Source organism: Chrysochloris asiatica, unplaced genomic scaffold (genome assembly GCF_000296735.1).
Source record: "Chrysochloris asiatica unplaced genomic scaffold, ChrAsi1.0 scaffold00013, whole genome shotgun sequence".
Classification (NCBI taxonomy): Eukaryota; Metazoa; Chordata; class Mammalia; order Afrosoricida; family Chrysochloridae; genus Chrysochloris; species Chrysochloris asiatica.
Genome location: NW_006408531.1, coordinates 2690415 through 2716777, shown reverse-complemented (window position 1 = coordinate 2716777; position 26363 = coordinate 2690415). Strand labels below are relative to the sequence as shown.

At 40.0% G+C, this 26363-nt stretch overlaps 1 protein-coding gene across 1 annotated transcript in view; it reads left to right on the top strand.

Moving 5' to 3' along the window:
- The first annotated feature begins 4857 nt into the window (after positions 1–4857).
- Positions 4858–26363, top strand: part of ZC2HC1B (zinc finger, C2HC-type containing 1B) — a 45145-nt gene continuing 23639 nt past the window's right edge. The window contains 5 exon segments of the mRNA XM_006878358.1: positions 4858–4918; positions 5910–5924; positions 6083–6144; positions 7739–7858; positions 15239–15377. Coding sequence (XP_006878420.1) covers positions 4858–4918; positions 5910–5924; positions 6083–6144; positions 7739–7858; positions 15239–15377 — 397 coding nt within the window.

Here is a 26363-nt window from a genome sequence, read left to right as displayed (position 1 = left end):
ATAGCCAGAATTCCCCTTTAGAAACCAAGATGGCCAGACTTCGTCTCTTATACTTTGGACATAATGTTAGGAAGAACTAGTCACTGTTGAAAGACATAGTGCTTCACAAAGCGGAGGGACAGAGAAAAGAGGGAGACCCCCAGTGAGATGGATTTGCACAGTGGCAGCAGCAACAGGAACAAGCACAGTAGCAATTGTGAGGATGGTGCAGGGCTTGGTGGTGGTTCGTACCTTCGTACATATGGTCGCTATAAGTCAGAACCGACTCAATGGCACTTAACATATACATACACATTGATATATTTACAGACCTGTAAATATGTGAATATAAAGATATCGTTAAGTGCCATCAAGTCGGTTCTGACCCAAAACGACCCTGTATAGGCTTTCCAAGGTGTGGCTGATGAGCTTGAACCACCGACCTTGTGGTTCAAACCAACTTTGCAGTCTAGCACATTAACCCACAGCGCCACACCAGGACCCCAAAGATATCATTAACATTTTGTTATTCTCTCATACTCTTTTTCACTGTGAGTTTGGTGAGGGTTTCAACAATTCATGCTCATTTTGTTTCGTGTCATTGATTGCAGTCTCCTCAGTACAACATCACTTGTCCCACTTCCTCCCTCTGATTCTTGCTTCCATTTCTCCTTTCCTAACCTTTCTGAACTTTGTCCTTGGGTAAATGTTGTCTTGTTGATTTCAAATAGTTGGTTGTTCTAAGGTGTGTGTACCTCACTAGTGTTACTGTTTCCCCCATGGATCTATCTATTGTTGGATTGAAAATTGTGCAATGAAAGTGAGTTCATTTCCAGACATGACAGATGACTAAGGACCATGGTCTTAGGTCCTTGACTCCACCACTCTCTATCCAAACAATAAACCAGGTCTTTTTTATAATTTTGAATTTTGTTCCACATAGTTTTACTCATTCTATTCAAGACTTTTGGATGTGATCCCTTTTAGAGCAGCTGGTAGTGGTAGACAGGCACCATCTACTTTTCTGGTCTTGGGGTCATGGAGACTGATGTTCGTGTGGTCCAATAGTCCACTGGACGAAATGTTTCCATATGTCTTCAGTTTTCATCACTTTGCTTTCCTCCACACTGGGAGAGACCAATAGATGTGCCTTAGATGGCAATTCACAAACGTTAAGACCCCGCTCACTACTCACCAAAGTAGGATGAGAACTTTGTCGTTGTGAACTATGTTATGCCAACTGATCTTAATGTTTCCTGAGACTATGGTCCTGAACCCCTAGCCCCAGTGACACATTCCCTCAAGGTGTTTCCCTGTATCTAAGAAGCTTTCATAACTTATGTTTGTTCTACCACATTCATGGATATATTTGTAGGAAATGTAAATACCCCTGTACAAATAGCCTCTGTCATGTGATACATATTTGTGTGTATACTCCTATCCTCCCTTTGTCTTAGTTATCTACTGCTGCTGTAACAGAAATAGCACAAGTGGATAGCTTTAAAAAACAGAAGTTTATTTACTCACAATTTAGAAGGTAGAAGTCCAAATTCAGAGTACCAGCTCTAGAGAAAGGTCCTTGTTCCTTTCAGTATCTCCAGGCCCAGCATTCATTCCCGGGATCAAAGAGCTTCATAGTACATGGCCTCCAGATCCAAATGACATACTCCACTACTGACTCTGCTTTCTTAGGGGTAGAGTGCCCTTCTTTGTCACATCTCTCTCCTTTTATCTCTAGTTAGATAAAAGGTGTTGCTTGTCACACACACCCTTGGAAATCTCCCATACAGTGGATCAGGATTGTGGTGAGATTATGGATGGTCTATCCCACCCTTGGAGTCTTGGAGTCCTGGTGTGGTGCTGCAGCATCAGCAGTGGGCTTCTAACTACAAAGTCAGCAGTTCAAACCCACCAGCCAATCCTCAGAAGCCCCACACAGGGTCAGAACTGATTTGACAGCACTTAGTAACAAGTCCTGGTGTGGCGCTGTGGGCTAATGCATCAGACTGGAAAGTCGTTTGAGCTGCAAGGTTGGTGGTTCAGTCTCACCAGCTGCTCCTTGGAAACTCTGTACAGGGTCGCTATGGGTTGGAATCGACTCAATGGCACTTAACAACAACAAGTAACAGCAAATGGAAGAATGGGTAAATAAAATATGGCACATAAACACAATCCTTTTATTCATTTATCACATGAAATTACTTCATGGAGGATCATCACATAACTCTCAAACCACTGAATCATGGTCCAGCCAAGCGAACACTTACTTTGTGGGGGACATAATTAAATCCATGACACACTCCCACGCCCATTCAGCCTGCATGTCTTTCCATGCATCTGCCCATGTCATTATTGTTGCTGTTAAGTGCTGTTGAGTTGGTTTCAACTCATAGCAACCCTGTAAAGGGTTTTCAAGGAGCAGCTAGCGGGTGTGAACTGTCAACTTTGCAGTGAGAAGTTCAGTGCATATCCTATAGTGACACACCAGCATCTACTCATGTATTACATTATTGCAGGATTGTGTATATAACAGTATTTACCTCTGTTGCCTTTAACTCTTGCACTCCTCCCTGCATCTTCCCTTGCCTCGTCATTTGTTTGCCAACCTCCCTTTTATTGTGTATTGCCTTCCCTTCATCCAAGTTAACTACCCGATTTTCAGTGACTTCCCTTCCCTCCCCCTGCCACCCCAAGCATGTTTCTTTTAGTGTGAAAATGTTTTCTTGACTTTTTGCAATAGTGGTCTCATATATTTGTCCTTTTATGATTAACTATTTTCATTCTGCATAATGTCCACCAGATACATCCATGTCATAAGGTGTTTCACGGATTCATCATTATTCTTTAATGTTGTGTAGTATTCCATTGTGTTTATGTGCCTTAGTTTAGTTACCCATTCTTCCATTGATGGACATAGGTATTGTTTTCATCTATTTGCTATTATGAATAGTGCTGTGATAAATATTGCTGTTGTTGTTATTAGATGCATCGAATCAGATCTGACTCATAGTAACCTTATGCACAGTAAAATGAAACACTGCCCAGTCTTGCACCAACCTCACAATCATTGTTACACTTGGGCCCATTGCTGCTGCCACTGTGCCAGTCCATTCTGTTAGGGATCTCCCTCTTTTTCACCGACCCTCCACTTTACCAAGCATGATGTCCTTCTCCAAGGACTGGTCCCTCTTGATACTATGTCCGAAGTATGAGAAATGAAGTCTGGTCATCTTGGCTTCTAAAGAGCATTATGGCTAAACTTCTAGCTGATGATATGGAACCTTTGCACTGTTTTTTTCCAACAGATGTAGTCAGTTTGATTTCTGTGTATTTCATCTCATGAGGTCCATGTGTATAGTCATCTTTTTTGTTGTTAAAAAAGAGGTATTTGCAATGAATAAGTCAATGGTCTTGCAAAATTCTATCATGCGATCTCCAGCATCATTTCTATCACTAAGGCCATATTTTCCAACTGCTGGTCCTTCCTTTTTGTTTCCACCCTTTGCATTCCAATCACTAGTAATATCGATACATCTAGATTGCATGTTTGAACAATTTCATACTGAAAAAGTTGGTAGAATTCTTCAGTTTCACCATCACTGGCTTTAGTGGTTGATGCGTAAATTTGCATAATAATGATATCAACTGGTCTTCCTTGTAGGTCTATGGATATTATCCTATTACAGACAGCATTATACTTCAAGGTAAATCTTTAGATGAGTGCAATGCCATTTCTCTTTAATTTGTCATTCTCAGCATAGTAAACCATGTGCTTGTCAAATTCAAAACCATCAATACCAGTCCATGCCTAGAATATTAATCTTTATGCATTTTGTTTCATTTTTGACTTCTAATTTTCCTATATTCTTTCTTCATACATTTCATGTTCCCATTATTAATGAATGTTTACAGCTGTTTCTCCTCATTTTGAGTTGTGCCCCATCAGTAAATGAAAGTCCCGACTACTTTACTCCATTCACATCATCACTGTCAACTCTTAGAGGAGGCAGTTCTTCCCCAGTCATTTTGAATGCCTTCCAATCTGAGGAGTTCATCTTCGGGCACTATATCTGACAATATTCTGGTGCTCTTCATCACGTTTCAATAGTCAACATGATGCTGTTGCTATCTGACAGTGTTCCACTGCTATTCATAAGGTTTTCAGTGGCTGAACATCCAGGAGTAGTCCATCTTTCATTCCTAGGGTGTCTTAATCTGGAAGCTCAGCTGAAACCTGTCCATTATGGATGACCCTGTTGGTATTTAAAATACAGCTGTATTGCTTCAAGCATCACAGCTACTCACAAGCCAGTATGACAATCGGACGGATGTGGTGGTAGGTAAGACAGCATTCTTGGAAATCCAGTGAGGCAGTCTACTCTGTCCTATATGGCAACTGTGAGTTGGAGTCGACATGATTCCAATGTATTTTGTTTTGTTTTTATTTGTTTACATAGTTCAATTTATATGTAGTGATAGTTGAGTTAGTAATCTTCATACTTGTGGAGATAAAGACTCAAGTTTGAATTTCGTTATTCTGCTTACTAAGGAGCCATGATGGCACTGTGGTTAAGCGCTTGACTGCTAGCTGAAAGGTCAGTAGTTTGAACCCACTAGTTGCTCCATGAGAGAAAGATGTGTCAATCTGCTTCTGTAAAGATTGCAGTCTTGGCAATCCTTTGGGCCATTCTAGTCTGTCCTGTAAGGTCATCATGAATTCGAAATTAACTCAGCAGAAATGGGGTCTGCTGACTCCTTGTCGTTCTGGAGAAGTCACTTCGTTTTGAGCCTCTGATTTTTAGTATCTGTAAAATAAAAGTAATGGCAACCGTGTCTTATAGGGTTGCTGCAAGGAACAAATAAGATCACATAGGAAAAATGGAGAACAAGAAAGCATTATACAAAGGTTACCATAATCTTCATGAAGATAGAGAGTCTGGTATTATTGTGTTAGAAAAAGAAGCAACTGTGTTATAATTATGATGAGTAGGTTTTATTAACCAAAGCAAATACTGAGAGAACTCCTAACCCGCTAGACCAGTGGAGCTCCTTACAGTTAGGATCTAGTCCTTACGTACTCTTCTCTCCCCGATTTCCTGTGCCTTCCCACAAATCTAGCTATAGTCTCATTTCTTTGACCATAATGTTTTCCCCATTCCTCTCTCCATTTCAAGCTTACAACATCAGCTGCTGAACTCTCCCTCTCCATGTCACCTCCCACTATTCTTCCCTCCTCACCTCTGTCACATTAATCTTCCTAAACCACAGCTCTATTTATGTGTTTCACTGGCCCCCTTGCTTGTAGAATAAGTCCAGGTTATTAATTAAAAATAAAATGTTCTCTGTGAGCGATCCTTAGCTGCTGTTGTAATCTTTACATGCACAACTCTAAAGAAACTGAAAGGAAGTAATAAGAAATGAAACTCTTTTTCAGAATTCTATAATGTTGTTATTTTCTTGTGACATTTTCCAACCTTAAAGTTACTTTTGTACATGCTTCCTCTCCTTGATTATGCTGGATTCCAGTACTGTTTCTTTCAGTATTTTCACAGCCATGCATATAGCAAATGTGTAATTATTTATTGAAGGAATGATTGGATCTCTAGTAGAAATTCAACACTTGTTTGGCCTATCCATTCCACAAGTATTCATTGAGCACTTTACCACAAGCTAGGCAGTTTGAGGCACTGGGGATATAGTAAACATAGTCTCAGCCTCTACATTCTTTGAAAATATTACCGTTGGATTATTTGTGACTTTATTCTATGGTTATACTAAATACAAAGGCATTAACTCTGTACTTAAATTTAAAGCAACGCTGTCAGACACTTAGTTTAAGAATATATTAAGTATCATAGCAAATAATTATGCTCCAGTTGCCTGAAGAATATGGAATTAATTTGTTTAGTGAAGTGTGATGTTTATTTTAGGAAAGGAAAACACAGGTGAGTTTACAAAGAATCTTCCTAAGAGGAGGAAGTAGTTGGTGGGGAAGAAGGGGGAGTGAGGAGTCAGGCTATAGGGGTCTCCTCCAGTCAGTCATTGTTTTCAGGGGCAGGCAATCCTGGAACACAAATATAATGTGCTCTTGAATCTTCTGCAGATGGCAATCAGGAACTGTTTCCCTGTGAAGTCTGTGGAAGACGCTTTGCAGCAGATGTTCTGGTCAACAGACATTTTGTGGACGTGTTTCATTGGAGTTAAATGAACTGGAAAGTCAGTGAGGAGGCAGCAGAGGCAAAGATTGAAGACAGATGTGGAGGGGAAGCAAGAGAAGGGGGGAAGTGCATAACCTATAGCTGGCCGGCCCAGCAGACGCACAGGCAGATTGATGCGGCCTCATTCAAAAGAGCGCCAATTAAACACGGTCCTCTTCCTAAAAGGATGCCAGATGGAAGTGTCTTGGCACAGCCAATGATCCCTTGAGAGGTGTTGGCTCTTTGGCCTTTCCTATAAGCATCAGAAATTCAAATGTCAAGGGCAAAGCACCAGGGAAATTAATGAGTCAAGAGAGATGAGCATTGGATTTTGCACATCTGGAAACTTGGCTTTTAGCCACAACTTTATCACTAATTCTCACAAGTACTTTAACCTCCCCCTGTTTTTTGTTCAGCCATGTATAAAGACAGAAACCTCCCATTTTGGGGGTTTGATACAATTTGGACAAAATAACACATGGATGTAAGACTTGTTATGGGGTCTAATTGTTATCCAGATTCAAGCTTGCTACATGTCAAGCCCCACATAAATAGCTATGACATTGAAGTAAAAGCTTGACTTATTTCAATATTAGAGATTCAAGCATGTGTTAGGCTCCAACGTTATAAAAAGATTTCCTAAGAAATCTAACTTGATGATGCAATTGTTAGTTGGGACATTCTAGAACAAGACTTATATTCACTTAAGAAAGTCTAAAAGTTTTTATTTCCCTGTGAATTTGAAAAATGAAATATCTGTTCATCTAATTGACTGAGGTTAGCAGTTCCTGAAGTTAAGGGTGGGGCTCACAGGCTTCTTACCAATCTGTTGTCTTCTGTTAGCTGCCATTGTTTTTGTTAGCCCCGAGAATGGGTTTGAGGCTCAGAGGGCACCATTTCAAGACAACTCACTAAATGTCAAGTGTGTCTTACGTAGTCTCCAGTTCCACATTCTAGGCCTCTTTCTAGCCTAGAGAATGTTTGATCAAGTGATCTGATATCACTCTGTTCTTTAGTTTAAAATGGTAGCACTTATTATTAGCCAGGCTCAGTGATTTCTGTAGAGCCTGTATTTTATGAAGTCTGAACAAAGCAACTGTGTAAATGATAGCAATTATGTGTTACATAACCACTAAGAATACTCAGATTGGAAGCAAAGATACTGCTATAATCCCATAGTTGCGGACTCACAGACCTTACAGAGGGATACACGTAAAACTATATGTTGGTGTCCCAGTTTTTGTACTAGAAATGCTGTGTACTTAAAGGACAACAGATTGGAGTAAACAGAGCCCTGCCCAAGTGGTGGAGTTACGTACATGAAACCAAATTTGAAATAAGTCTCTTCACTGTAGAGTCCTTTTCCTTGTTCTTGCCTAAACACAAAATCTAGTGAGGAAAGCCAAATGGATTTGCTCTGCTGAGACTTGAGAGCTGGAGAATGAATTAGGATCTAAGGTGCAACCACCACTGGGTAGAGGGTGCTGTAGAAGTAGACCTGGGCATCAAAAACTTTGTGATTGTGCATTTTAAATGTACCAACCCCTGCCCGCCTTTTCTAGGGAAGGCACGGACCGATATGTAGAAAACTCTTCAACAAAAAGCTGAAACCTTTCAATTCCTTGAAGCAAAGATTCCAGGGCACTGACCTTCCTACTATGAGGATGGTTCCTCCATCCAAGGTACTATTGCTATTTTCCTGTTTTCTTTGTCAATTGTTTTAAAGTACATGAAAGCCTATCTCCTGGCTTTCTGGTTGGTGTAATTAATTGTTTGATAGTTGTGTTAAGATGTTATGTCCACTTGACTAGGCCAGGATTCTCAGCTGTGTGGCAGTTAAGACATGGCGATCTCTCATGATGAGATCTAATATAATGTAATCAACTCCTTGATGAGAGAGCAGCCAATCAATTGAAAAGGAGTTGCCTTGGAGGTGTGGCCTACTTACAATATATTGGACACTCTGGCAAAACTTGCTTGCTTTTTGCTGAGTCTGAATCCTGCATTGGGCTTGTCATTCCAGACTTAAGCCACTGGCCTGCTTTATTGCCTGCCAATCCTAGGGGTCATCAGCAGTCTGACATCTTACCTGCCCTACCAGCCTGCCTGCTTCCTGACCTGCCAATCTTGCTTCACCTGACCCATGAACTTGGTACTTGCCTACCTCTACAACTGTGCAAACCGTTTATTTCCTTGATAGAAGCTTCTCTTAGTAAATTTCACTGGTTTCGCTTCTCTAGAGAACCCAGCCTTAGACATTTGGTATTTACTAAGGATGGTTCTAGAGAAGCAAAATCATAATGATGACTTTTCTAAATTGGTTTTCAAATCTGCCCAATATTAAAGGCACTGACAACTCTGTCTGCTCTAGTATGTAATGTACTAGAGCCAACAGAGTTAGGGTGCTGCTAATCCACGGTGAGAGGTGGCAATGTAAATACCATCTCTGGGTCACATATTGGAGAGAAGTGAGGCTCTGGGTGATTGTGTATTTGATACTTTTCAGCACTTTTGTCAGGATGAGAAATACAGAGAAGCTGGCCCTACTTATAATGAACCAAGTGGTAAAGGAAAGAGATGGACTCAGGGCTTAAGAGTCACAACTTAAGCACCATATAAACGACCTCAAATTTTCTCCTTGTGCCCTGAAAGAAAGCCTTTTTCTTGTAGTTGTTGTTGTTGTTAGGTGCCATCGAGTCAGTACTGACTCAGAGTGACCCTTATGAGTCACAGTGACCCTGTGAGAACAAACCCTGCCTGGTCCTGGGTCAACCTCACAGTTGTGGCCACGCTTGAGCGTGTTGACGGGCCACTTTGCGAGTTTCTTTTTGGTACAGTGACTCTGTGTACACCTTCCATCTTCTTTTGCTGCTTTCTGCGTCATTCAGCAATTTGCCCAGAGAATCCTTCAATAACAAAAGCCGAGGCATGAATTTTTTCTGCAGTTCCTTCAGCTTGAGAAATGCTGAGTGTATTCTTTTTTGGTTTTCTAACTCCAGGTCTTTGCACATTTTGTTATAATATTTGACTATGTCTTTTTGAGCTGAACTTTGAAATTTTCTGTCTAACTTTTGTATCTCTTCATTTCTTCCATATGCTGGAGAGCAAGTATCAGAGTCTCTTCTTTCTGGTTTTGGTCTTTTCCTTCTTTCTTGTCTTAATGACTTTTTGCTTTCTTCCTGAATGATGTTCTTGATGTCATCCCACAACTCTTGTGGTCTTTGGTCTTTAGTGTCTAATGTATCAAATCTGTTCTTCAGATGACCTCTGAATTCAGGTGGGATATATTCAAGGTCATATTTTGGCTCTTGTGGACTTGTTTTCGTTTTCTTCAGCTTAAGTCTGAATTTGCATATGAGCAATTGATGGTCTGTTTCACAATCTGCCCCTGGCCTTGTTTTGACTGATGATATGAAGCTTTTCCACCATCTCTTTCCACAGATGTAGTCAATTTGATGAATTGACTACAAATTGTTGAATATTCCCAGGAAACATAGCCACCACCCATTATTGCTTCTAGACCAATAACCAGACTGAAATCCCAGCCATCCCCAAAAAGCAATTCCACTTTGTGACACCGGAAGAGGTATACTACACTCCAAAAGAATGACTTGAATTTTCTAATATGTACAAACAGAAGCTGGGAAATTATGTGTGGGAATGGTGATTAGGGATATAGAGTAATGGTGCAAGGAACATAAAATTGGATTGGTTTCAGTTTATTAATATGGGTCCACTAAGCACAGATGGAGTCCTGGTGTGGCACTGTGGGCTAATGCATCAGACTGGAAAGTTGTTTGAACTGCAAGGTCGGTGATTCAAGCTCACCAACTGCTCTTTGGAAACCCATAGGTTCGCTATGGTTCAAAATTGACTCTACGGTACATAACAACAAGCACAGATACTTTTTTTTTAAGCTTTTATTGTGAATTGAGTGATAGTTTACATGGGAGAACATCAGTTTTGCACTTAAACAATTGTATTTTGTTTCATTGCAATGATTACAATCCCCTCCATGCACCATTGGTTAACAGCATTTACCTCTATTACCTTTTTTTTTTATGTACACAAAACCACACAGGAATATATAATCATGTAAACAACCAAAAGGCACATTTTGCAAGCCAGCCTCCTCCCCGCCAGCACACAGCCTTTCTCTTTCCATGAGTCTGGAGTCTGCAGCTGCTTTATCTCTCTATGCCATCACCTGTGCCTCTATCTCTGGTGTTGTTGCTTCTCTGGTTAGAATCCCACGTTCTGCTCATGCTCTTTCCTCTTGTTGGTCCTAAGGGCCTCTGTTCCTAGAATGTAAGATTAACTACTCCCCCCTTTTTGTTATACAACTTCTACATTTAAAGTGTGACAATCAGAATTAGTCATGATAACATTTACTCACTATTGAAACAAAAGAAACCCTATCCCCATCTCCTTTTACCAGACCCATCTTGACAAGATTAAAACTCACTCTGAAACTAAACTCCCTCATGAAAGCTTATAAGCCAACCACTTCATGCCTTTAAGCCCCCCTCCCCATTTTAGGTTGTCAGTGTCTAAGTTGCCCATTCCAATTAACCCTATGTACTTGGGGGATAGTCTTGATCCTTGATGAGATAACTTTTTCCCTCTCGGTATTTTGAGCTACGATATTCATAGGTATAGGTTCAAGTTCATCAAATTGTAGCAATTTACACTTGCTTCTTGTATCAAACTTCTTTATCTTCCTCTAGTCAAGTTCTGATCATCATGTCATCCAAGCTAGGTCAGTGCCCATGGGCTTAGGAGTTCCCAAGTTTCCCCAAACTTTGGACCAACCAGCGTTTCCTCTTCTCTCTCTCATCTCAAGGTGGATGGGAGTCTAGGGAACATGGTTAAACTCAGTGCATGTCTTCATTTATTGCCTTTCCCCCACTTTCACTCACAAGTAGACCAGCAGGGTCACCAGCAAGTTTGCATGCCTGTTCGTGTGTTCGCTTCGAGTTTCAGTCCTGGGAAGGGGTTTGTCCTGAAGGGACTTGTTTGCTTGCTTTGATGGCTCCCAGGCAGATAGCTTGCTTGTTCTTGTAATAGCCAAACAGGCCTTCCATTTTTGTTCTTGATTTTTCCTGCTGATCTTTCTTTCAAGAAGTATCTTCTGTTCTTCTAGCTGCTCTGGGCTGGTTTGCATGTCCTTTTAAGTGGGAATGTCCCACCTCAGAAGTTCCTGGATGGGGCTCAGGATTCCACCTAAGGTCCTATACACTACAAAGGCTCTGCAAGAAGCCTGTTTCACTGGGCAAATTCTAGAACCCCTTTTAGGTATTCCAGTCAGTTAAAGGCTGAAGATGGGCTTTCAAGCCTCAGGAATTTCTTTATGGTCAGTTGACTGAGGAAGAGAACATTTATGTTTGTTAGTTCTGCACAATATGCAGGTAATACTTTAAAGTATACAGACAGCAGCAGCACTATAGCCCATTTCTGGGACTTCTCTGAAGAACAGTAATGGAGGGAAATCCTCCCAATGAGCAGAAATTGGAGCAGTGCATCTGGTTGCTCATTTTTCTTGGAAGGACAAAATGCCAGATGTGCAACTGTGTGCTTATCCATAGCTTGTGGCCTGTGGTTTGCCTGGATGGTCAGGGACTTGAAATGAACATGATTGGAAAACTGGTGACAAGAAGGTGTGGGGAAGAGGTATGTGGGTAGACCTCTCTGAATAGGTAAAAAAATTGAAGATATTTGTGCCTCATGTGAATGCTCACCACAGGGTTACCTCGACAGAGGAGAATTTTAACAATCAAGTGGATAGGATGCCATGTTCTGTGGAAACTAATCATCTCCTTTCTCCAGCTACTCCTGTCATTGCCCAGTGGGCTCATGAAAAAAGTGGTCATGATGGCACAGCCGGAGATTATGCTCTGGACTTCCACTCATCGAGGCTGATTGCTCAATCTGCGAGCATCAGAACCAACACTGAGTCCACAATATGATAGCATTCCTCAGGGAGATCAGCTAGCAACCTGCTGGCAGGCTGATTACATTGGACTACTTCCATCTTGGAAAGGGATGTATTTTGTTCTTAATGGAACAGACACTTCCTCCAGTTATGGATTTACCTTCCCTGCACACAGTGCTTCTGCAAAAAGTGCCATTTCTGGACTTACCGAATGCTTCATCCACCATCATGGTATTGCAAGTAACATTGCCCCAGATCAAGTGACATACTTAACAGAAAATGAAATAGAGCAATGGGCCCATCCATGCTCATAGAATTCATTTGTCTTACCATGTTTCTCATCATCCTGAAGCACCTGGCTTGATAGAACAATGGGATCACCTTCTAGAGACAATTACAGTGCCAGCTAGGTGGCAATAGCTTGCAGGATTGAGGCAATGTTCTCCAGGAGGCTCTGTGTGCTGTAAACCAGTGTCCAATACATGGCACTGTTTGTCTAGTAGCCAGGAACCAATGGTCCAGGAACCAAGGGACAGAAATAGGAATGGAACCACTCACTGTTACTCCTAGTGACCCACTCACCAATTTTCACTTCCTGTCCCTGTGACCCTTTACCCTTTAGGTCTGGATGTTTTAATTCTAAAGATAAATACATCCTCCTCAAGATGCAACATTGATTCTATTGAACTGGAAGTTGAGAATGCCCCCTGGCCACTTTGGGCTCCTCATACCTCTGGGTCAATAGGCAAAGAAGAGAGTATATTGGGTAGTATGATTGACCCTGATTATTAAGGAGAAATTAGATTGGCATTGCTTATTGGACATAAGAAGAATATGTGTGGAATCCAGGAGATGCCTGTGGACATCTCTCAGTACTACCATGGCCTGTTATTAAAGTCAATGGTAAACTATAGCAGTTCAACTCTGACATGGCTGCCAATAGCCCAGACCCTTCAGGAATAAAAGTTTGGGTCACTCCTCCAGGAAAAGAGCAACAGTCAGCTGAGGCATTTGCCAAGGGCAAAGTGGACAGAATGGGTGGTGGAAGAAGGTAGTTCTAAATACCAGCTATAGCATATGACCAGTTGGAAAACTGAGGACTATGATTGTTAAGGGCATTTTTCCTTATAGCTGTGCATCAAATATTTTTGTTATGTTCACTTATAAAATACAGGTTGTAAGTGGGTTGTATGTGTGTTAGTTATATCATGTTAGGTGCAAGTACGACGTTATAATTGTCTTTATTTAGAAATTACGTATGGTTTAAGGAGATAAGTACAGTGCCAAGTTGACAAGGTGTGAACTTTGATAGTTAAGGGTATATGTCAACTTGACTGGGCCAAGATTCCAGTGGTTTGGCAGTTAGATGTAGTAATACCCATGATGAATGTAATATAATGTAATCAACTTCATGATGAGGTCTTCTGTGAGCAGCAAATCAATTTGAAAGGATGTTTCATTGGCTGTGTGGCCTACTTCCAATCTGTTGGATACTCTTTCAAAGCTTGCTTTGTTTTTCTGTTGGGTCTGGATTCTGCATATGGCTCATAACCCAGACTTGAGCCATCAGCCTGCTCTATTGTGTCGGGGACGGACCTCGACATAGTTGTGTTGTTCACGAGTGTTTGGTTCATGAGGAGGGGATATCCGGCGGCGATAGGGATAGCAAAAGAATACACAGAAAGGCACGAAGAGGGAGACAAAGAGACACCCGAAAACCAGGGTGGATGCATCACTAGTGGGCAGACTTGGGACTACAGGCATTGTGGCCTCTGCAGGCAGCAACTCACTGCCCTCCAAGCTGTAAGGCACACCTAGCCAGCTGTAATGCCCAGCCTGCAAGCCATAATGCACACCTGGGCCCGCCTGTGCCACTGTTTTATTTAGGGGAGGAGCTTCACACCAAGCTGGGAGGGACTAAGACAAAGTACAGCTAACATCAGTAATTTTCCAGACATTCAGGTAACTTTACATCAAGCTTCGCTGGTTCAAATCCCAGGCCCGCAACTTGGTTTCTCAGATTCAATTAACATATCTATAGCCCCTGAGCTTAGCTGGGGGAAGGTGAAAGGGAAGGACAAAAGGCTTGGGAGGAATCCCGCTGTTTTGGCTTCCTGAGCAAATTTTCAGGAACTTTGGCTGAATAGCCTGCACCTGGGACAGGTTTAGGGAGGTTGTCCTTTTGTCTATAGAACAAATAACTGGGAAGTAGCTAAGCTATTTTTAGTTAATCCTTTGGAGAAAGGCTTAACCTTGAAACCTTTACAGTCTCAGCTTTAGGAAAATATTACATTTATCTGTGGATATTAAGGGCTCATGTTTGGAATTACATAAAAAACATAACTGAACACTAAGATGAAAAACAATTTGCTATGACTGCCTGGTGGCCAGAATCTGTTCCTGAGAGCCTGTGGCCTGCATTGTCTGCAACACTCAGGCCCAGTGGGCCTCGAACTTCTGACCATTTTTACACGGTCTGCTGATCTTAGGAGTCATGAGCAGGCTGCCATCTTACCTACCAGAATAACCTGCCTTCTGTGTGACCTTTCAATCTTGGCTCATCCCCATGAACTTGGGACTTGCCCATCTCTACAACTGTTTGAGCCATTTCCTTGGTGTAAACTTTTTACATATATACATAAAAGCTTCACTGGTTTTGCTTCTCTAGAGAACCCAGTCTAAGACAGTAGGAAAGTATAACATCATATAAGTATAATCTATCTTTGTTGTTTTCTTTATAATCTTGCACACTTATATTTCCCAATGTATTTCAGATACTATTTGGACATGGCAAAAAATAATCCTGTATATATTGTCATTAGAGTGTCATATTTATTAATTAACTTGGCAGAAAGTCACTGTTCACCTTATATTAAATTTTCCTTTGAAGTTTTGTGATTTTCTTTGTTTTTCTAATTTTCATATTCCCTTTACTACTGTTACTTGCACATTTTTATTACTGTATTTTCCAACCTGTTTAATTCTTTTGATAATTTTTTCTCTTTCTCCAAATTTCATAGTACTGTTTCCTGTAAAATTGAAATCCAAGCATAAACACATATGCACACAAACTGTAATGGAAAGTTTTATAGTCTAGGTTAGTATTGCATGTTGGTTTTATTTTTTACAGTCTCAACCTGTGAGGAAATCTAACTGGAGACAACAACATGAAGACTTTATCAATGCCATTCAATCAGCAAAACAGTATACATTAGCCATTAAAGAAGGTCGGCCACTCCCACCTCCACTGCCTCCGTCCATCAACCCAGGTCTGTTGCTTTGCTTTTGTTCATAACCAATTGAGGTCATAATTGACTTTTGGCCAAATCATTATGCCTTCCTTCCTCTTCAGCACTCTAAAATCAAAATGGCAATTGTATAAGACTAAATTTATCATCGAATTTGCCATCATAATTACTTTCAATTGTGCATAGAGAACGTATGTATCCCTTGAATTCTACCTCAGAATGAATCTCAGAGAGCACTGCTGGAAGAAGGGAGTCTAAATCCCCAGTACCATATATTACATAACTCAAGGAAAGGGGATGCTACTCACATCATATTTTTATGGTGTTTGAGCTTCCTAAGTAGTTCTGTAGTAGCTACATGGGGTTCGAGATAGCTTTTTCCTTCATCATCTTCTTTTTTTGAGGTAAAACTTTCATAACAAAATTCAACGTTTTACATATTTTAAGGTGTCATCAATTCAATAACCTATTTTACCCCAAACTTTTTACTTGGAAAAATTTCAAGTCTACAGAAAGTGGAAGGAATTATACAATGAACAATCACTCATATGCTTTCCACTGAAATTCACAAATTTTTGGCATTGTTGCTATATTTTCTTTCTGTCTTTTTATTTTTGAAAGAACCACTTAAAATAAAGTTGTAGCCATCATAATACATTACCCCTAACCTAATTGTTTCAGTATGCATCGCTTAAGCATAAGTACATTTTCTTGCAAACCACAATTATTGTCATACTTAATGTATAAATCCATATTCCCATTTTCTCAGTTATGTTAAGAATGACTTTTAATCATATATAGAATACTCCACCCAGCAACAATTCTCAAATGCACATGAATCATTCTTCAGGATCAACCATATGTTAAGTCACAAAACAAGTCTCAATAAGCTTACAAAGACTGAAATCATACAAAATATACTCTCCAACCACAATGGAATGCAACTAGAAATCATTAACAGAAGGAAAAGTGGAAAACTCACGTAAGTGTGAAAATTGACACACTAGTAAACAACCAATCGGTCAGAGAAGAAATCACAAGGGAACTTAGAAAACACTTAGAGAGAAGAGTGAGTGTAAAAATCCAATATACCAAAACTTATAGGTGTAGTAAAGGCAGTGCTCACAGAGAAATGTATAGCTGTAAATACATTAAAAAAGAAAACCTTAAATCAGTAGCCTAACTTTATAACTTGAGGAACTAGAAAAAGAAGAGCAAACTAAACTCAAAACTAATGAAAGGAAAGAGAAGAATGAGTGTCCAGAAAAAAGCCCATAGCTCTATGGCCAGTTTATTTTAGACAAGGTTGCCAAGTCCATCCAATAGGGAAACATTAGACTCCACAAGAAAAAGGGGTGGATTTCTACGGGTAGAAGAATGGAGTAAGACCTTATCTTACACCTATTATGAAAAGCAACTCAAAATGAAGTGATGAACTAAATATGAGTTAAAACTATAAGACATACATGAAAGTGGGTAAATCTTTAGGACCTTATATTTGGTAATGAATTCTTATATACAGCAGCAAAAAAAAAAAAAAAAAATAGATCAAAAATTTAAAATAGATCAAAATTAAAGGCTTGTGTGCATCAAAGGACATTTGTTGTCAAGCATGTGAAGAGGCAGCCTACAGAATAGGAGAAAGTATTTGGAAATATACATTTGACAAGGGTTTAACATCCAGAATCTGTAAAGAATTTCTATAACTCACCATGAACACAAAACAAACAACCTAATTTTGTTTTGGGCAAAGGACTTGAGTAAACGGTTCTCCAAAGAAGATAGACAAACGACCTGTAAATTCCTGAGAAGATGCTCAGCACCGTTCCTCATTGTTGGGTGCTGTTGAAATGATTCGGAATCACAGTGACTTAATGTGACAGAGTAGAACTGTCCTAGACGGTTCTCTGGGCTATGCTGTTTGTCAAAATGAACGTAAGTCTTTCTCTCAGAGTCACTAGGTGGATTTGAACCTCCACCGTTTGATTAGTAGCCTAATGCTTAATTATTGTGCTACCATGGCTCCTTCATTCATCATTTGGGAGTACTATGTTCTTGTTAGGTGCCATCAAGTCAGTACGTACTCACAGCAACCTTGTATGGGGTTTCTGAGGAGTGACCGGTGGCTTTGAACTGCCAACCTTGAAGTTAGCAGTCCAGTACTTATCCAACAGCTTTGTGCTGATTTTCTCCACATTGTGAATTACCTTTCACTTCACTTACACTGGTAGTACTGTATGATAAGCACTGGATTTTTAACAAACAGATTAGCAGTTCAAGCCCACTAGCCGCTTGCTCCCCAGAAACCCTATGTTGCTATTGTTAGGTGACTGCAAGTCAGTTTCAACTCATAGTAATCCCTTATGCACAACAGAACAAAACAGAGCCTGGTCCTAGGCCATCCTCACAATCATGAAGCTTGAGTCCCTTGTTGCGGCCACTGTGCTAATCCATTTCAGTGGGGGATCTACCTCTTTTTCACTGACCCTCCACTTTACCATGCATGATGTCCTTCTCCAGGGATTGGTCCCTCCTGATACTACGTCTGAAGTATGAGACACAAAGTCTGGCCATTCTGGCTTCTAAGGAGCATTCTGGTTGTATGTCTCCCAACAAAGATTTGTTCTTCTGGTAGTCCATGGTACCTTTAATATTCTCCAACACCATAACTCAAATGTATCAATTGTTTTACGGTTTTACTTATTCATTGTCCAACTTTCACATACATATAAAGCTTAGACTGCTGCTCCAGAGTGGTGATAGTGGATACTAGCCAAATGAAATCTTTGACAACTTCAGTTGTTTCTCCATTTACCATAATGTTATTTATTGGTGTAGTGGTGAGGAGTTTTGTTTTGTTCCAAACTGCAAGAAGAGAGCAAGGTTGTCACTGGGTGGAGTAAACACTACAGGCAAAAGGGGAACATGACAAAAAAATTACAAGGGACTTACTAAGCTATAATCCTTATTAATATTATAAAATCTATTTCCTAATCGACTGGGACATGTTGAACAAGGCATTCTTTTTTAAAGAGTTTTTATTGTGATTTGGGTGAAAAGCTTACTATGCAAGTTGATTTTGTCTTTTTTTTTTTTTTTTTAACTTTTTATTGTGAATTGAGTGAAGGTTTACAGACAAGATCATCAGCTTAACATTCAGTTCAACAAATTATATACTCTGTTCATCTCAATGATTGCAATCCCCTCCCTGCAACAGAAGTTACCTTACTTCCTCCTTGTGGCTTCCCTTTTACATCTTACATTTCACAAATGAACAAAGCAGCAAAAATATTTGATGTACGCATACAAAACAGAAAATATGTATTCATTTAAATGTCTAAAGGGCACATTCTGCAAGCCAACTTCCTGCCCGCAGACACACAGCCTTACTCAGCCCATGGGCCTAGAGCCGTCTGCTGCTCTGTCTCTCCATGCCACTGCCTCTGCCACCATTTCTGCTGTCACCACTTTCATAGGTAGGATCTCACACTCCATTCATGCTCTTCCTTCTCGCTGGTCCTAGGATCATTTGTTCCTGAAATGAAAGATTAACTACTCTCCCCTTTTATTTACACATCTTCTACAGTTACAGTTGTGACCATCAAAATTATCCCTGCCGACACTTACTCACAATTGAGTCATAAAATCCTCACCATCATCTCCCAGCCCCTTTCTCCAGAGCAGGAAAACTATTCCACCCAGTACACTGAGGAAACAAGCTTGTTTCTGGATATGAAGAATCCTCCCATTCCTGTTGGAATATTAAGCAACTGCCTCCATAAGCAAAAGTTCAGTTCATCGAATTGTAGCAATTGATACTTGCTCACATTATCAAGCATGTTGATCTTCATCTGGTCATGTTCTGGTCAATTAGCCACCAAGATAGGTCTAATGGGTACTAACTGCAAGTTTGAGAGTGCACATACACCTCCTTGCACTTCAGACCAGCTGGCCACTTCACTCTCAGCTCTAAACCCAGGGACTAGGTCAGTGCCCATGGGTTTGGGAGTTAGCACATCTCCCTAAACTTCACACCAGCCAGCCCCTTCCTCTTCTTTCTCTCATCCGAAGGTCAACGGATGTCAGTGGAACATGACCAAACTCAGCCCATGTCTTCATTGATGCATTTCCCCCAGTTCCAGTCACAAGTAGACCCAGGTGGTCACTAGCAAGCATATTATACTACTCATAAGTTCCCTTTGAGTTTCAATACTAGAATAGTGTTATCTCTGATGGGCTGACTTTTCTTGTCTTGATGCCTCCAAAGCAAAGAGCTTGCTTAAAATTCAACCAGCCAAACAGTCTGTTTTTTATCTGCAGGACTTTCTTTCAATAAGAATCTTCTGTTCTCTGAGCAGTTCTGGTGTGGTCTGCATAGCTTTCAAGTGGAATGTCACAACTCAAAAGATTCTGGGTGGGGTTCAGAATTCTACTTAAGTTCCTGTATTCTACAGAGGCTTAACAAGAAGCCTATTTCCCTGAAAAAAATTCTTCTGTTAGCAAATCCAATCAGTTATAGGCTGAAGACAGGCTTACAAGCTTCCTGTAATCGTAATTTTTGATACTCATTTCTATCACACATAAATGTCTATTTTACAGTAGTAGTTAGTGAAAACCAAATATCTATAAGACAGTCAAGCACATAAATATTTTCCCCCATCTTTACCTATTCAGTCTATGTCTTGATCCATTTATCTAGTCACAGAACACTGTTGTTCCTAAGTTGTATATAAAACATGATTTACTTCATCACATTTAGCCCTTGCATACCTCCCTAAGTCTTCCTTTGTCTTCATTATTCATTTCCCACCCTCCCTCTCTTATGTGTTGCCCCCCCCCCAATCACCCAAACTAACATGTGTGGTCCAGTGCTTTATCTACCCTCTAGCCTGTGAATTATTCTCCACTCCCCCCACCCCTGGTAACAATCAAAGACGTTTCTTTTAGTATGGAAACCTTTTCTTAAGCTTTTACAATAATGGCTTCATACAACATTTATCCTATTGTGATTGACTAATATCAGTCAGCATAATGTTCTCCAGGTTCATCCATGAGGTGTTTTGCAGATTCATCGTTATTAAGGTTGCGTAGTATTCCATTGTGTGTATGTATCTAAGTTTGTTTATCCATTCTTCTATTGATGGGTACTTACGCTGTCTCCTTCTTTTTTGCTATTGCAAATAGCGCTGTGATGAACATTGGTTGTATATATCTACTTGTGTCCTGGCTCATATTTCTTGTGTGTATATTCTAAGTAGAAGGACTGTTTGGTCATAAAGTACTTCTATTTCCAACTGAGGAAGTGTCATATTGTTATCCAGTGGTGGAACCATTTTACAGTCCTACTAGCAATGTAAGAGGGTTCCAGACTCCACACCCTAACCAGCATTTGTTTTTTGTTTTTTTGAACCTTTCTGTGAATGCAGGCATGCTGGTGTGAGATGATTACATCATTGTTGTTTTGATTTGCATCTCTCTATGGCATTGTGAGTTAAAGCACTGGACCACAAGGCTTGTTTGAACCACAAGTTTGATTGTTCAAACTCATCAGCCATTCTTTGGAAACCAGATACAGAGTCGCTGTGAGTCAGGACCAACTCAATGGTACATAACAACAACAACAATGGCTAATGAGTCGCTGGCTGAGTCAGGACCAACTCAATGATACATAACAACAACAACAATGGCTAATGATCATGAACATTTCTTCATATGTATATTGACTGCCTGAATATCTCCCTTGCTGAAGTGTCTGTTTTTGTCTTGTGCCCATTTTTTAATTGAGTTTTTTGTCTTTTTCTTGTATAGGTGTTGTTGTTGTTGTCAGGTGCCATCGAGTCGGAACCGACTCATAGCGACTCCATGCACAGCAGAACGAAACAATGTTCGCAACTTAGTCCTTTGTCTGATACATCATTGCAAATTTTTTTATCCTAATCTGTGGGCTCCATTTTTACTCTTTTGGGGATATTTTTTGATGCACATAACTATCTAATTTTTAGTACATGCCAGTTATCTATTTTGTCTTCTATTGTTGGTGTGGTTTTTGCAATGCTTGATAGTGTATTTATACTATGTGTTTGTAGTTGTAGCAAACTAGCTTGAACCTCTGGCAGTAATTTGTCAACGTACTTTTGCAGCCGATTTTCAATTATCTTTAGCAAAATTTTACTTCTGTGTTATATTAATGATATTGTATTGTTTGATGATTTCCTCATTTCACTGGGTTACTTCTCTTTGGAATGGACACAGATATGGGTCTCTTCCAATCAGTTGACCTGGTAGCTGTTTTCCAAATTTCTTAGTATACATGAGTGCCCCCTGTGCCACATCAATTTGTTGATATATTCAATTTGTATACCATCTATTCCCAAAACCTTGTTCTTTGTTAATGCCTTCAATGCAACCCTAGGCTTCTTTCTTTAGGATCATTGACTCTATCATATGCTGCTTCTTGTAATGGTTGAACATTGACCACTTCTTTTTGGTACAGTGATTTTGTGTATTCCTTCCATCTTCTTTTGAGATTTTCTAAATCATTCAATATTGTTTCCATAGATTCCTTCAATACTGCAATTCGAGGCTTTAATTTTTTTCGTCAGTTCCCTTAGCTTAAGAAATGCTGAGCGTGTTCTTCCCTTTTGGTTTTCCAACTCCACGTCTTTGCACATTTTGTTATATGTAATATTTGATTTTGTCTTCTCAAGCTAGCTGCCCTTTGAAATATTCTGTTCAGCTTGTTTACCTCATCATTTCTTCCATTTACTTTAGTATCTCTATGCTGGAGAGCAAATTTCATAGTCTCTTCTGACATCCATTTTGATATTTTCCTTCGTTGTTGTCTTCATAATGACTTTTTGCTTTATTTCTGAATGATGTTCTTGATGTCATCCCACAACACTTTTGGACTTCAGTCTTTAGTGTCTAATGCATTAAATCTGTTCTTCAGATGGTATCTAAATTCAAGTGGGATATGTTAAAGGTCACATTTTAGCTCTTGTTGTCTTTTTTAATTTTCTTCAGCTTCAGCCTGAACTTGCATATGGTCTGTGCTACAGTCTGCCCTGGCTTTGTTTTAACTGATGCTATGGAGCTTTTCTACCATCTCTTTCCACAGATGTAGTCAGTTTGATTTCTGTATATTACATCTGGTGAGATCCATGTACATAGTTGTCTTTTATGTTGTTTAAAAAGGTGTTTTCATTGAGGAAGTCATTGGTTTCCAGAATTCTGTCATGTGAATTTGTCAGCAACATTTCTATCACCAAGACAATATTTTGCAACTACTGCTCCTTGTTTTTATCCTTTGCATGTAGTTATCAATACATCTTGATTGAATATTTGATCAATTTAAACTGAAGAATTTGGTAGAATTCGTCAATTTCATCATCACTTCCTTTAGTGGTTGGTGCATAAATTTGAATAATAATTGTATTAACTAGTCTTCTTTGTAGGTGTATTAATATTATCCTATCACAGATAGCATTGTACTCAAGACAGATCTTGAAATGTTCTTTCTAATGATGAATACAACACCATTTCTTTCCAATTTTCAGTCCCAGCATAGTAAACCATGTGATTGTCAGATTCAAAATGGCCAATACCAGTCGTTTTCAGCTCATTAATGTCTAGGATATCGATGTTTATGTTTTCCATTTCATTTTTGACAACTTCCAATTTTCCTAGATTCAGACTTCATACATTCCATGTTCCAGTTATTAATGGTTGTTTATAGCTGTTTGTATTCATTTTGAGTTGTGTCCCATCAACAAATGAAGGTCCCGAAGGCTTTACTCCATTAGTATCATCACTGTCAACTCTACTTTGAGGAGGCATCTCTTCCCCAGTCATATTTTGAGTGTTTTCCAACCTGAGGGTCTCATCATCTGGAACTATATCTGACAATATTCTTGTACTCTTCATCATGTTTCAGTATTCAGTGCTCTGGTGCTATGTGACAGTACACACTGCTCTTCATAATGTTGTCAGTGGCTAAATATTTGGAAGTAGTCTGTCTCTCCTTCTTAGTCTGGAAGCTCAGCTGAAACCTGTCCATCATGGGTGAGCCTGCTGGTATTTAAAATAAAAGCATCCAGAATTACACCACCACGGTACAACAAACTGACAGATGAGTAATAATGCCATGTATTAGAGCCCTTAAGTTTGTCCCTATTGTTTTCATTTATGATCTTTTTATTTATAGATTGTACATAAAATGTTTAATCCATGCTAGTTTGTTTTTGTATATGGTATGAGATATGGTTCTTTCATTCTGTTGCAAATTGATTTCCAGTTTTGCCAGCACCATCTGATATCTTGCTACCTCCTAGGTTGCGTTTTTTATCCTACTTTATCCACTCATGTCACCCTACTATGCATATACTTGGCACTGGTAGCGTAGTGGTTACGAACCGGGCTGCGAATTGCAAGGTCAGCAGTTCGGAACTACCAGCTGTTCCTCAGGAGAAAGATAAGGCTTTCTGCTCCCGTAAAGATTTACAGCCTCGGAAACCCTATACAGGGTCACTATGAGTCGGAACCGACTCCATGGCACATAACAACAACAACAAATATGTCATCTAGAGACAATAATTTTGAAGTATATTTCCCTGCCATCAAAAAATTTTTTCAAATGACCAGCTACCTAACAGAAACCTCAGAGATGGTTAGAGTATTAGACAAATGCACAATGAGTCCTCCATGGAGAAGCCATGAGAAGGAAATACTGGCATCCCTGAGACTCCCAAGCGAGGCATGCAGCCTGGCTGTGAGGGAGGCAGGTGGGAGGTCCTGCAACCAAGTGTTCAGGAGAACTGATTGTACTTATTTTGAACTCCAAATACTCTGAAAATGGAAACAATATTTTTGTGTAACACTGATCTGGACATAGCCAGATGGAGTTATATGTCTACTTTCATTTATATGTTAGCTTCCTGTTGATATATAAAAACTACTGCGGTGGTTGTTGTTAAGTGCAGTTGAGTTGGTTCTGACTATAGTGACCCTGGATAGGGTTTCCAAGGAGTGGCTGGTCAGTTTGAAGCCGACCTTGCAGTTCAAACTGACCTTGAGGTCAAGTGATTATCCTATGGTGCTATACCAGGACTCCAGGAAACCACTACTTATTTGAACAAATGGTGATTTAAAACATTTGGCTACCAGTGAATTCTTAATGAGAAACACAAGGAAAGTAGTAAGATTTTATAGAAAACTAAAGCAGAAAACAAGCAGCATTTCAAAAGGCAAGCATTTTGGTGACTACTTTTGACTAAGTGGCCCTGTGAGATGGTGACAGAGTATCTGAGGCCTCACAGAATAATCCCAAATATATTCTATACCTTGATTAGTTGTTGCAACATTCTAGAAATTTGAATCATTAGCAGACTTCTATGACAGGAAGAATTAGAAAAAGCATAAATCATGTTGGAAAAAGTTGGAAATTCATTGCATGTTGTTGTTAGGTGTTGTTGAGTTGGCTTTGACTCATGGTGACCCTAAGCACAAAAGTGAAACAATGCCTGGTCTGCACCATCCTCACAATTGTTACATTTAAACCCATTGCTGCTGTCACTGTCAATCCCTCTCATTGGAGGTGTTCCTCATTTTCACTGACCTTCCACTTGACCATGATGATATCCTTCTGCAGAGACTGGTCCCTCCTGCTAACATGTTTCAAGTGTGAGAGACAAAATCTTACCATCCTGGCTTCTAAGGAGCATTCTGGTTGTACTTCTCTCAACACAGATTTGTTTGTTTTTCTGGCAGACCATCGTACTTTTAATATTCTTTTCCAACACTATAACTCAAATGCATCAATTTTTCTACAGTGTTCCTTATTCATCGTCCAAACTTTCACATGCATATGAGGCTATTGAAAATACCATGGCTTAGGTTAGGCTTACCTTAGTCCTGAAACTGACATCTTTGTTCTTGAACACTTTAGCGAGGTCTTGTGCAACAGATTTACTTGGGCAATACATTGTTGGATTTCTTGACCATTGCTTTCATGAGCATTGATTTTGTGGATCCAAGCCTTGATTTTGGTGAACACTTTTCCTGATTTTAAAGCACTCAGTATCCCCTTACTCTGTTCCAATGATTGCCTCTTGGTCTATGTACAGGTTCCTCATGAGTACAATGAAGTATTCTGAAATACCCATTCTTTGCAGTGTTATGCATAGCTTGTCATGACCCACACAGTCAAGAGCCTTTGTATAATCAATAAAGCACAGGTAAACATCTTTCTGGTATTCTAGGCCTTTAGCCAAGATCCATCTGATGTCAGCAATGAGATCCTTAGTTCCATGTTCTCTTCTGAATCCGTCTTCCAGCTTGAATTTCTGGCAGCTTACTGTTGATGTACTGTTGAAGCCAATTTGTGTTGCAGCAAAATTTTTCTAAATTGTTGACAGGAAGTTCAGAGAACCATCAAGTTGGTACTGACCCTTATGTACAGGAGAACAAAACACTGCCTGATCCTGGGCCAACCTCACTATTGTTGCCACACTTGAGTTCATCGATGCTGCCACTTGGCCAATCCATCTCACTGGGGGTCTTCCTCTTTTTCTCTGGTCCTCCACATTATCAAACATGATATCCTTCTCCAGTGACTGGTTCCCTCCTGACAATATGTCCAAAGTATGAGAGACAAAGTTTGGCCATCTTGGCCTCTAAGGGGCACTCTGGCTGCACTTCCTCCAAAATGGATCTGTTGGTTCTTTTGGCAGTCCATGGCATTTTAAATATTCTCCTCCAGCACCACAACTCAAAGGCGTCAATTCTTCTACGGTCTTCCTTATTCACTGTCCAGCTTTCGCATGCATATGAGGCTATTGAAAACACCATGGCTTGGGTCAGGCATTGACATCTTTGCTCTTCAGCACTTTAAAAAGGTCTTGTGCAGCAGATTTGCCCAATGCAATACATTGTTTGATCTCTTGACTGCTGCTTCCATGAGTGTTGATAGTTGATCCAAGAAGAATGAAGTCCTTGACAACTTCAGTCTTT